The 13742-nt window shown below is 31.3% G+C and overlaps 1 protein-coding gene across 1 annotated transcript; it reads left to right on the plus strand.

The window, feature by feature from the left end:
• Positions 1 to 12019: 12019 nt before the first annotated feature.
• Positions 12020 to 13277, plus strand: LOC130979667 (uncharacterized protein At2g34160-like). Its single transcript, XM_057903154.1, has 5 exons — positions 12020 to 12261; positions 12508 to 12556; positions 12824 to 12886; positions 12998 to 13059; positions 13174 to 13277. The coding sequence occupies exons 1-5, from the start codon at positions 12112 to 12114 to the stop codon at positions 13258 to 13260; spliced, it is 411 nt and encodes a 136-aa protein (XP_057759137.1). The 5' UTR covers positions 12020 to 12111; the 3' UTR covers positions 13261 to 13277.
• The last annotated feature ends 465 nt before the right edge of the window (positions 13278 to 13742 follow it).

A 13742-nucleotide genomic window follows, 5' to 3' on the forward strand; every position in this document is an offset into this window, starting at 1 on the left:
ATCAAAATTTCCAATATTAGGAGGAGAGAATAAGCCTCTTGAAAAGGAACTTAATTGAAATGCATCATTTTTTATGCGTTTAGATCCTCGATCAAGGCAATATGAACTAGAAGTTCAAAAGATTATACATTTGCAAAGAATAGCAAATGAATTGCCTGATGCATATTCTGATACGAAAAAGATCACTAAATCCTATATACCAGCTGAAAATACTATAATCTGAATTGATGTCCCAATCAAATAAATGGCCATTAAAACAAATTCACGTCAGAAGCATGGTAGGCCTGTCGGTTCCAAAGACAAAAATCTTCGAAAAAGAAAAGAGGTAAATACTATTCCTATTAAAAAAGATAATGACATAATAAAGACACTTGCAGTTGTCCAAAATTCTGATATAGTTTTGATGCCAAAAGATGTTCAGGTACCTAAAAATTGTGAAAATGATGAGATCTCGATAAATCATGTCTTTACAGGAGAAAAATAGGACTGAAATAAGACAATTGTCAATGAAATATTTGCATATAATGTGGCATTAAATAAGACAATTGTCAATGACGGAAGCAGGTCTTTCAGTGACCTAGGCAAAACCACGAATCGTATAATTTAAGAGCTTCGTCATCAGGTCCAAACTTTAGAAGGGAGAATTGCCACCAATGAGCACTATCAAGCATATCACACAAGTGAGGCGGCCTTTCGGACTGCATTCTGTAAATATTAAAGAACTAGATCTCCAAATAGGCGTCATAGAAGACGAAGAAATTGCATCCACTCATGGGAATCTGACAATCGGCGAGATAACAATAATGGAAAATCCTAAAGAGACCTAAAATGGAGAAGAAATTAGCATGTAGTGATGAGGATAACCCCCTTTACCAAGAAAATCTTGAGAGTCAAAATACCAAAAAACTTTGACAAACCAACGGACTTGAAGTACGACGGTACCAAAGACCCTAAAGAGCATATCACCGCGTTTGAGACGAGGATGAACCTTGAAGGAGCAGTAGATGCGGTCCAATGTCGCACCTTCTCAGAGACTTTATCCGAACCAGCCATTAAATGGTTCAATGCATTACCACATAGCCTTTTCGATGCTTCCCTTCCTTGTTCGGAATGGTACAGAGGAATAAGTATAGAAAAACCTTGACCCGAGCAGAGATCTCTAAAAATTCGCACACCAACTCAAAAGTACGAATAGCCGCCAAATTATTCAAAGCAATTGAGATGGTGCCACAAAATATCTATTCAAAAGCGACTAAACAAAGTCAGAGAAGGAAAAACAAACCCTGGTCTTTGTAATAAAGGCTCATGAACCTAGATCCAGTTGGGGACCAGGGGAGACTTCAAATTAAGGTAGCAAACTCTCTTGTCCTCCCCGAGAAGCACCAATTCATATTGACGCTTCACCTCAACGTCGCCTCATATGGCACCCTCGTCCCGTAGTTTTTGCAAGTCGTTCTCATCCAACCTAGAGGGCGTCCTCGATATATCAAAAGTCACCCAGTAATAACGATCGGGGACGCCCCTTGTAGGGAAGAATGGATCCCGATATTCCTGGTCAAGTCTCTTCCCTCTATGCGCAACAAATGAAGCAAACAATGCCATATGTATAGAAAGCAAAATACAAATCATAATACAAAACAAAAGAAGAAGGATGTGTGTACCTTTTTCTAAAAAACAGTAGGAGAGAAATGGCAACAAAAATTAGAATCACACACAACGATAGAAAAGTTTCTAGAGTAAAAGAAGATGGAAGAAAGGAAGGAGAAGAAACAATTTTCACAAGTTTGGAGAAAAAAGAGTAGAGAGAAAATAGAGAGGAAGAAGAATAATGAAATAAAGAAAAGGGATAACAATTAATAAGCAACAAAACCCTCCCCCAATCAAACTGAAATATAAAAAGACAGGGGTAAAAGGAAAAATTCATGAGCAAAGGGTAAATTTGGAATTAACCTAAAATCCCTCGATCTTTTCTGAACACGCCGTTATGATGCCTAAAAGGGCATAACACGTCCAGTCACCAACATATCCAGAACCATCCAACAAACTGTCGAAGAGGCTCGGCTCCAAAAAAGACTCACGTTGATAGCTCATCGATCACACGAAGACATGAAAATAGTACCCCCTGATGCCGATAACGTCAATCAATCCTCTTAACGATGAGACCTGACCTTGCGAACTCTTTTGCTTCGAAGACAACTATTAAAGGCATTTTGTGATATACAATAGCTTATATATTCATGAGAATCTTGTGATAGCTGATTGCTAGTAACAAATATCTGTTTAGTGTAATACCCTACGACATAGATCTTTACGCCTAGCTCGTAAATTAAAGGTGGTGAGGTGCTACGACCTCTAAAAACAAAATTCATACATAGACGTATATGAAAAATAGTTTAACTAGGAGTCTTGAAGAAAAAAAGTTAAGCAAAACCAAGACCAAACAATAACGTCACACTCGAAAAGCATTAAGATAGAAGGCTTATACATAAAAAAAAAGAAGAGACATAATATACATAGAATTTCAAATACAGAGATACATAATCAAGCTCTAAACTCGAAAACGTGTATTAGAAATTTGAATTTGTTTATTCGACCTTTTTTAATATTTTGAAATATTCGGAAATATTGAAAGTATTATGCAAAGATTCAGAAAAATAAATAATTCTATTTATATGTTCACTCTTTTTTTATTATTAACTGAAGCCTTTACAAAAGAGATAAAACCGACGAATAAGAAATAAAACTCATTAGGAAAAAAAATATTTTATCTTTTATTCTTATATAACCTAAAAGAAAATCAAAAGAAAATACAAGTTCTAATTCTCTAAGTATACCTCTAAGAGGGACAAAATATAAGTGTATATAAAGTGGAGAATACACACACACACATGCACACACACACAGGCTAAGTACATAAAATAAAAGTTCCAAAAGTAGATCTTCGCTTCTGAAAGAGTCTCCAGCATGCCCAGCGAGGTGCCTCACGTCCTTCATCTGAAAAATAATAGAATATGTATGGAATGAGAATCGGGAGTTCTCAGTATGGTAACAGTGTCCAAATAGTTAAGATATAAAGTTCTAGGAAGCCGAAGATAATCCTAAACTTCTACAACTCAAATCAAAGCCTAGAGTTTGCACTAAACCAAAATTAGGGTGATTATATCTAAGGATTCTAGTCTAACACTTCATATTCCGTTCTTTGCAAACCTCCCAATCGCCAAATGGAACAACCCTTAACATTCATCCACCACTGAGGGATCTCTCAGAAACAAACATAAACAAGAGAAACAAGACAAATAAAGAAAACACAAATATAAAAAACAGATACAACAATTAGATCAAGTAGCAGTTAATTACAGTTAAGCAATTAGGCAAGCCAAAACAAATACATACTCAAACAAAACATATAAGTGCATATGATGCATGTCTGCCCTATGGCTAATGAGTTCATCTGTCGGTTATACAGGCAAACCCGACATGTCCGATAGCTAATCCAGACATTGTCTTTTTGTTGTGCACAAATAACTCAGCACATCGGTTGACATTAGAGGGAGAGTACCCTATCACCATTAGAGGGAATACGTGCCATGTCACCATTAGATGGGATATGTGCCATGTCACCATTGCAACCAAAGAGAAATTATAAACAAACGGAATCATCCTCTATCATTGCCAAACTTATCACATTCAATGTCTTTTTATCCATTTCATTCGTAATCTTATCTCACTCCATCCATAATCACTATCATAATCGATCAATATCATCATCGCTATCGATCATCACTCAAAGTTTCAACATTCATAATATATTTATTCACATAATTCACATTATTATTACCTCATTCAACAGTATTAGTTCATCATTAACTCAATTCGTCACTCCACAATCTCTCTCAATATCAATCTAACTTCTTCAATGTGTTCACTCTTATTTCAAAGCCTAAAGACTAGCTATTGGACCTTAGATAGGGATGACAGATGTTTGGAAAGTTAGAAAAATTGTTAGAAACTAAAAAATATCACTTTTGCAAAATAGGATGGTCATGCGTATACATGCCACCCCTTACATACGCATGGCTTAAAATTGACAAAGTCGCGTATGTAAAACAGTACTGTGTATACGAGAGTGCTGGGCAAAACCCAAAACTCGCATCGCGTGGAGCCTTCCGCGTACGCATACCTTAGGTTTTTTAGAAAAGCTGTTAAGTTGCAGAAATCAATTTTTTTACACCAAACTTCAAACGCGCATAACTTTTTTGTTAAAATTAATTTTAGTCTGTTATTCAAACGTCATAAATTTCACAGACCCAATTTTTATTTAAAATAAGTTTTCCAAAATTTGGGGGTCCGAAGGCCAAGTTATGGCCCGCCAAAATTAATAAAAAATAAGCTTTTACCAAAAACTTACGAATCCTTTAGTTTTCCAAAAATTCTCAATTCAAAACCAACCAAACCACAACCAAATTTAAACTCAAACATTTACATACATCACCAAATACTAATCCCCTACTTATCAATCACCTAAACACCTAAAATATCAAATTTCTATTTTTAACTCATCATCATACTCATCCTACATCACATATAAACACATTCAATAACTTCACAATTATTCCAACACATATCCTTTTCAATTCATATCATCATCATATTTCATAATTCTATTAAATTTACGTACACATGTCCAATATCAAAATCAAATGCAAATATATGCACATTTAATCCACCAAAATCAACAATTCAAAACATTCAAGCCTATCTTATGGCAACTAGCCTAAGTTTTTACGCAACATTATATATTAACTACAAAAAATCAAAACTATACCTTGACCGATTTTTTCCAAGTTTAAAACACCACAAAACTCATCTTTTACAAGATTTCAGACCTCCAAACGAAAAATCAACAAATCCCGGCCACCAAAGCTGAGTTCCATGCTCTCCAATTCACCGATTCAACCTTAATTTCACATAAACTCAATCTAATTCATATAATTTACCAAAATTAATACTAGGATTCACAAAAATGACAAATCACAAGGGTTTAGAGGATCTTTACCTTATCCATTGATGGTTGGAGTAAAACTCAATAATTATCCAAAGTTAGATTGCACCTAAACCACAAAAATCATTAAAATCTCTCAATACCTACAACCAAAATGTGAAAACAGAAAGGAATGGAGAACTGGGCATAAAAATCAGAGATCCTTACCACTTTGTTTAGATGGATTTAAAAAAAAATTTAAGACAAAAGTGTGACCGCATACAGCTCGTTAATCGGAGTTTCGAATTGAAAATTATGAGAAATTGAAGTTTGAATGGATTTGGGAATTAAGTTTTGTTTTCCTTCTCCCCTCCTTCAGCGTGGCATTAAATGATAGAGCGAAGCTGATTTGCAGCCTTATATGAAGTTTAGTGTGAGTAGACTTAAACCCGCTTGGACCCGGTTTATTCAATTTAATCCATTGGCCTAACTTTGAGTTAAAATATTTAAAATTAATATTTTAATTCATATTTTAAATACTTTTATCTCTTCAAATTATAAAATTTAATTTCTTAATTTCTTTGACTCTTAATTAATTTATTATTTAATTATTTATTAATTTATGAAACTTTACATTTAGCTCTCTTTAAGAAAATCTTTTAAGCTTGTCCATATCTTAGTGGTGACAATTCCTGTAGTTCTCACAATAGATCAAATTTATAAACTATAAAGTAGTAGTACTTCGAAGTAAAGACTTATTCTTGTTAGGAAGAGGAAGTGCACAAAAATTTAGCTCACGACTAAGAACAAAAATTTCATATTTCATATAATATATCTATTATATTTTACTAATTTTATAATTAAAATGTGTAATATTACTTTTCATTGTAATTAAAATCAAATTTTTCATTTTAAATTAAAGAGTTTTTTCTCTCTCTTTATCTCTCATATATTATTATTATTAGAGTAAAGTATCGTTTTTGTCCCCAACGTTTGCGGTAAATCTTATTTGTGTCCCTAATATTTAAATTGTCCTATTTGTATCCTAACGTTTGTAAAAATGATTCAATGTTATCGTGCCGTCAATTACACATCATAAACACTTTAGTTTGAGTTTTAAAAATCTCTTCTTGAAGTTAGAATACAAATATTTGGGATATAATCGATGATCCACTCCGAAAAATAGCTTATCAAAAGTTGAAATTAATTCCTACAACATTTACATAATTCACTTTTCTAGGGACATAATTGAATCTAAACACAAATAGTGGGTATAATATTAAAATCGAACACATCCAAGTGAGACCTAATTGAGAATGAATACATCTAAGTGAGAATAATTGAAAAATATAATCTGATTTATTAGTATAATTGATAGTAGGATAACATTGAATCACTTTTATAAACGTTAGGGATACAAATAGGACGATTTAAATGTTAGGGACACAAATAGGACTTACTCCAAACGTTGGGGACAAAAACGATACTTTACTCTTATTATTATTATTATTATTATTATTATTATTATTATTATTATTATTATTATTATTATTATTATTATTATTATTATTATTATAAATTTGACAATAAAAATATGTAACATGATATTCTCTAATTATAAATAAAATTAAATTAAAATTAAAAGTGAAATATAGCTATATTATATTATTAATTTAACAATCAAAGTGTGTCACATGACACTCATTAAAATTGATATGAAATATTTTTCTCTAAAATTAATAAATTCCCTTCTTCCATTCTCTTATCTACCTCTCTCTCCTTCTCTATTTCTCTCTACCATTCCTACTATATATATAGCTTATAATTTATATTTTATATTAATAATTTGACAAACCAAAATGTATTATGAGATATTTTTCATTATAATTAAAATAAAATATTTTTCTTTCGAATTAACAAATTTTTTCTCTCTTTTTTCTTCTTTTATCTTTCTCTCTTTTTTCTCTCTTATTTTTTATTTTTCTTTACTTTTTTGTTCTAAAAAAATAAAATTAATAAGATAATATAATTCAAATAAATTAATAAAATTACAAAGAATACGTTAAATTTATAGTTAAATATAATTAAAAAATAATCCTGTAATATTATTCATATAAAAAATATATTATTATTATATTCATATTTTATTAGTTTTAAATTTTTATCTTTTATCTTTTTAATCTATATTTTTATTTTTTTAAATATTTATTATTTATAATTTGAAGAAAATACTTTACATTGTGACTAATAATTAGAATTAATATTCAATTATTTTAAAAAAATGACTTTGAATTAATTTTATAACTATTAATATAAATTATTTTATACTAATATCTAATTATAACGGTAAAAAATATTAGTAATATACTAATATTCAAGTAAAATTTATAACGATGAAAGAAGTAGAACCTTCTTTTTTTTTTTGGAAACAAGATTGGATGGTAAAAGATCATTGATTATTCATATCAATGTATAGTTAATAATTAAAATAAACTCTTTTGAAAAAAAAATGTGGTTTCTGAATAGAACAATTGGATGTAAGGACTATTGAGATAGTAGAAGGGGATCATAATAATGGCGGGGCATAGCGATGATTGAATTAACTGTGTGTTTGTGCTAACATACTCGGTATGTTTTCTCTCTATAGTCTATTGTGCTACCCTTTTTGACTCCTTTGGCTGCGAAATCGCAGATCTCATATCCCATCCCAAAGTATCATATATTTTGTGTGCCCACGTAATTAAAAATCCAAACTGATGTAATTGATGCTATACAATAATTAATTGTACGGACTGGTATGTCTAATTAATTAGTCTTAGCAATTAGCAAAAAACATTCAAATTGGATTTTATTATGCACGTATCATTATCTTCATAGAAACATATAATTGTAATTTGTGGCATAAAACATGCACCTAATATATATATGATTGCTATTTATATAGAGAAATTTTTTTTCCAACAATTTTTTTAATATTTCTTGTGATTATTTAGTTAGTATAAATATTAAATTATTTTATTAAATAAATTTTATAAATATATGTGTGTCAATTTTAAAATATTTAAGTGCAAATTGTATTAATTTATGTGTGTAAAATTCTAATAAATATAGATACAAACTATATGTTTTTTATGTGCAAAGTATTTATAAATATGAATGGAAATTATTGTTGGCTAAATACCGATAAAAAATAATAATATTTACTGATGATATAAAATGTTTATTTATATTTATTAGAAATATAGATACAAATATGTTTATTATTTGTTTAATAAGACACAAAATATAATAATACACAGAATATATATTAGTGTTTTTCCAAAAAATTAGGACACAAATATTATATTAAATGACATAGCTTTTTATTATAATTTTATCTTTTCAAAATTTTTAAAATTCTAATTATCACCTTGATTTTCAACAATTTCTTCCATATTAGAAGTAAATTAATTTTTAATCAGAAATGTGTATATGACCTTTTACTAGTATTTCAATAACCAAACAAACTAAATATATTTATATCATTACATGTATTTCTGTGTATTAGTGTATATATATATATTTTTGTATTTGTGTTTCTATTATCAAGAGACAGTAAACAAATTAAACAGAGAGTATATTCACATTCACATATACATATGAGCAAAGGATTGGAGAGTCTCATTGCATTGGATTGAACAGTAAGGCGTAAAGGCATAGAAACAAGACCATGAGACCCACAAGCTCATTCATGCATGGCAGCATGACCCACACGGTATTGAAAAGAATGGTTATGATTGCAGTCTTAGGGTTGAAAGAAACACAAACTAAAAAGATACATCTTTCATTGGTTATTTATTACTTTGGTTTTGGATCCCTCCCCTCTCATCTACTCTATAACTCAAAAAGTGAAAGCTCCAAAACTTATATTCTTTGCAACCCTTCACAAGCAAACCCAATTAACCAAAACTTTTTTCAGTCACATTTTCACACTCAGACCTCTTTGTTTTTCAACCAATTTGTTGGAAAAGAACAACTAACTGACAGTGCTTAATGAACCTCTTTGTTTCATTCAAATTCATTCCCATTTTTCCTTCACTCTGATCTCCTTCTCTATAATGTATATAATTACTCCATGACCTTTTACATAATAAACTGGATTTGATGTTGTTGAAGACTAAAGGATTCAAACACATGAAAACAGAAAAACTAAACTAGTTACCCTGCACTTTCTCTACTTTCTACAGCAAATAAATTTGAACAAAGGAACATATAAGCTTTTATGTAAGAGAAAAGAAAACTCTTACACCCTCATTGAATGATAGCAAACACACCTTTGGAGAAACTTTGAGCTGGGGGGAATGAAGCCTGGTCCGAGATCATTCTGACCATCCGCATATTGGTTAATGGAAGGAATGGTCTCGAACCAGACAGCATTCCCCTCAACTCCTTCATCATATGTATACGTGTGTGTGCGGGGAAAAGTGGGAGAGAATTAAAGAATGGAAGATTAGTTAGTTTGAGAGGAGAGGGCAGAGAGCACTGTTGGATATTGATATGGCCATGCATTGCCTTTCATGGTCCCTTCTTATATACGTGAATGTGGGGAATGTGTCGGAAAATAAAACTCCCCCACTTGCTTCCCAACCAAATTGTTGCCATGGATTCACTATTTTACCTTTTCATATATATATAAATCCATAGGTATGTGTATATTGTATAGTTTACTAAACATATAATAAAGTAAGCTTTAGTATTTTTAGAGTTCAGGTCATGGATTTAAACCGTAAAATCAGTTATTGATGTAATTATCAGATTAGGCTATTTATATTCTTTGGGTCTAGTTTTTTTTTTTTTTTTTTTAACTCTACATTAAGATAGGATATTTGTATACTGAGTTGTCTTTTCTCTACTTTTTATTATCTTTTTTCTTGCAACTAAATAGTGAATTATCTTTTGAATGTGAATTTCCTTTGTCCTTTTGATGATTTTTCTTGTGTGTGGGTGGGGGCAAGCAGGTAGAACTTTCTGACCTATATGGTTGTCTGTTTATAATTAGGGGTTCCCATTTATATTATTTATAGTTATACTTGTTGCAGATGTGTACTTTTATTTGTTTTTCTTAAACATAGGCAAATTTATATAAGTCTTTGAAAATGAAAAGGAAAGATAAATTTATGGAATGTAAAGTGGTAAATAACTAAACAGGACCCATATTTGCCTTATTGATGGTAAATGCTTTCACATCAATAAAAGATTGGTTGGTTAGTAGTGATGCAAAAGTAACAACCTCTTTTAGTATTTGTTAAAGGACCTGCAAAGCTCCCTTTAAATCCTGCCTTCTTTATTCCCATTTCTTGGAATATTGATTGATGTCTTTATGGTGGAGAATTATATTTTTCTTCAAACAATGAATATGTAACATAATTACATAGCATTCTTTGTTAGCTAAATATATAAAATTGATGATATTGTTTTACTTATATACAATTCCATGGACATTTTGCATGAGTGTGAGACCAGAGTTATGAATTGTTGCATTAAACAGTGATTAAAAGCAAATAAGACAGTGTGTATAATGATCAAGATCTTTAGATAGGTGTTTAAAGTAGTTCTCTCTTTTGCTTGCCACTTGAAAAAAAAAGGGGCCCCTAGAACAGTGAGATTGATCAAGGGAAGAAATGGGGAACCTTTATATTCTTCATTGATCAATGATGCTCTCAAACAGTGAGATTCCAAGCTTATATAGAAAGAAATCCTGGTTGTGCTAGAACAGATGCAGTGATAAAGAGGAAGTGGTAAGAAGACAGAGGATACCCAAATAGAAAATTTTTAAAATGAAACAAATTAATTGGTTGAAAATGAGGAAAAGGTTAAAACAATTTAATGGGCGGAGTCATTATTCTAAGTTGTATATTTTGATTATTTTCTCGCTATGCCCACATGTCTTGCCATATTAAGACAGGGACATTAAATAGCTTGAGATAATGTTAGTATTTTTATTTTATTTTTTCTCAGTGGAGGACAATGTTAGTTTATATTACAATGCTATTTAGCTACATGACTATGCATCATCTATGGATATTTGGCAATTATTTCTGGCTGCTCAATTGGCTACAACAACAAAGAGAAGAAAACAAAATGCATTTAATACGAGTGTGGTCTACAAAGTAAAAACAAACTTGAGGCTGTGAGTTTTGAAATTGAGAAATATTTGTACTACTATCTTATTTTGTGAAATAACATTGAGAAATGCTAAAATAATTATGCTGTGATGATAAGTCTAATTGATTATATAACAGATGGAATGTGTTTGTTTGAATTGATTGAAAAACAATTGGTTTTATATGTTAGAATTACATACTACTATTCTACCAATAAATAAATAAAATGATCTTAAATCCACATGCAATATAAGGCATTATTTCATCAAAGTTGCAACGCGCAGATTACTTCAAATTTATTTATTGACCTATGTATACCCTTATTAATATCCACTTACAAGTAAAGATAGTGTGGAGTTGAATTTTTAGGTGAATGCCATGGCATCTATAATATTGTGTTTAATTTATTAAAAAAGACAAATAAAAAATATTTAATAAATTTTAAATATTTTATTTTTATTTTATATGTTTTATTGTTTATTTATAAAAATAAATTAGACAATTTAAACACTATAATAAAAGACACCATAAAACTCACCAAATTTTTATAATGTAAATCCTTAATATCCACTTCTCTTCATTAATGTAACTGAATGTAGGTGAAATTAAAAGGATAAAAAAAAACTGTTTCCAACTATAAAAAGAAAGTAATTTAATAAAGAATGGCGATGACGAGACCCCATAACCGCCAAAGAGTAAGAAAAAAATCCATAACGGCCAAAGTAAGATGGAGGGAAAAAAATGGACACGCGTCGCAGTGTGATAGGTAATGGTTTTGAGAAGTTATAACTGAAAGGCACTATAAGAGAATAGTGATCACTTGATGGAACGTGCATTTCTTGTTGAAGAAGCTTCTGAGTTCTGAGCTGAGAGAAAGAGATCGGAGAGAGTAGCTAGCTAACTACGAAAGTTGAGTTCAACAATTGTCGCTGAGAAAGAGAGGGGAAAAGCGCACGCGAAGGAAGAGAGAGCTCGCAAGTTGCAATAATGGAGGTGATAGTGAGTGCTGATGCTGTTAGTGCTGAGAACAACAACGAGGCGAATCATCGTCGTAATGAAAAGGAGGAGAAGAAGATCGTTCGCATTCAGGTTTCCAAAACCAAGAAACGCCTCGATTTCTACCTCAACCTTTCTAAGGTATCTTTCTTCGAGTTCACCTTCACTTAATTTTCGGTTTCATTATTTTTACATTGAATCAATCTGTTTCGGTTTTGGATTAGTTTAGCTTTGTAGTGATTCTTGTACGTTCTTGATTTGATTTCTTACTGATCGTTCACCTTACTGCAATTTGCAATCCAATGATAACATAACGTCTTCAATTCATATATAGATAGAATTAGATTCAAATACCTTATATTTATCTGTATTTTTTTGCTGATGCAGAGGTATATAAAGCAGAACAATGACGTCGCTCTCTGCGCGCTCGGCATGGGTATTGATTTCTTTCACTTCTCTGCTTTCTTTTGTTTCTGCACCTTATTACCACATTACTTCTTTTTCCATTAGGCTCCATCAGGAAAATTATCATTGTGTTTCAATATAAACGATGGAGTACAACTACTTCACTGATTGTGGGAAAAGCAATTAAGAATGAAGATACAGGAATTTTAGAAGATGAAATATGTTCCTTTCTTTCTTGAATTGCGATCCATTCTTTCTTGTTTTCTAACTGTATTTTTTGTTTAATTGAATTATTCAGCTATTCCAACAGCTATACTCATCTCTGAAATTCTGAAACGCAATGGGTGGGCAACTGAGAAAAGTACGATCACTACTACTGTCCTTAATTAGTGTCTACAAAGCAATACGTTTATTCTAACTAATGCTAAGTTTCAATGGAAGTGGATTTCATATGGCCCTGTATGTGATGCAGATTTAGCGATAGCCACTGTTGCCGCTAAAGTCAAGGAAGGCCGGGCGATTCACAAGCCTAAGGTTTTTTATTATTACCCTGCATGCTTGCTTTCTTTCTTTTATATCTTGATTGTCACTTATTTGTTCAGTGTGCTGTGTTAGTGACCTAGCTGATATTAATTTCTTTTTGCACAGATTGAGATTGTTCTGGGTAAGGATAATGAAGTTGACGGAAGCACTGTTGCTGAGACATTGGAGAATGGTGCTGAGAATAAGGCGTAAAAGTAGTGTCGTGCATGATGATGCTTCTCCGCATCTTCTGTATGCAATGGAGTTAGAACCTGTATATGTTCGTTCGTTCATTCTGTTAATCTTTTTCTTTCTTTCTTCGGGGATGAGTAGGTGATAAAATGCAAAGTGTACTCTACCCACACTTTCAGATCTTTCAATGATACTTCATACTATTACTGAATCACAATGAAATGAAATGCGCGCTAGTTGTCTTGATTCAGCCACATTACTCTCTGTCTCAAATTACATTTTAAAGCCACTTATCAAATCACACCAGTTAGAGTTAGAGAAGCCACAATTTGGCTAACGACAAGTCACAAGATTCACAACTTTTGAGATTTTGATGAAATATCGATAGGTAAATCCTTGTTCTGCATGAAGCCATTAATTTGATTATATTATTGTTGATGAAGGTGGCAAGCAGAGATTGGATGATTATTATTATTATTATTATTATAAAATAAACTTTCCAT

This window comes from Arachis stenosperma, chromosome 5 (assembly GCF_014773155.1).
Source record: "Arachis stenosperma cultivar V10309 chromosome 5, arast.V10309.gnm1.PFL2, whole genome shotgun sequence".
Taxonomy (NCBI): Eukaryota; Viridiplantae; Streptophyta; class Magnoliopsida; order Fabales; family Fabaceae; genus Arachis; species Arachis stenosperma.

Bases quoted from the DNA above. Each gene is read 5' to 3' on its own strand.
- LOC130979667 (XM_057903154.1), top strand. From the start codon at position 12,112: ATGGAGGTGATAGTGAGTGCTGATGCTGTTAGTGCTGAGAACAACAAC. The intron at 12,262-12,507 runs GTATCTTTCTTC...TTGCTGATGCAG, and splicing joins TCTACCTCAACCTTTCTAAG to AGGTATATAAAGCAGAACAA. The intron at 12,557-12,823 runs GTATTGATTTCT...TGAATTATTCAG, and splicing joins TCTCTGCGCGCTCGGCATGG to CTATTCCAACAGCTATACTC.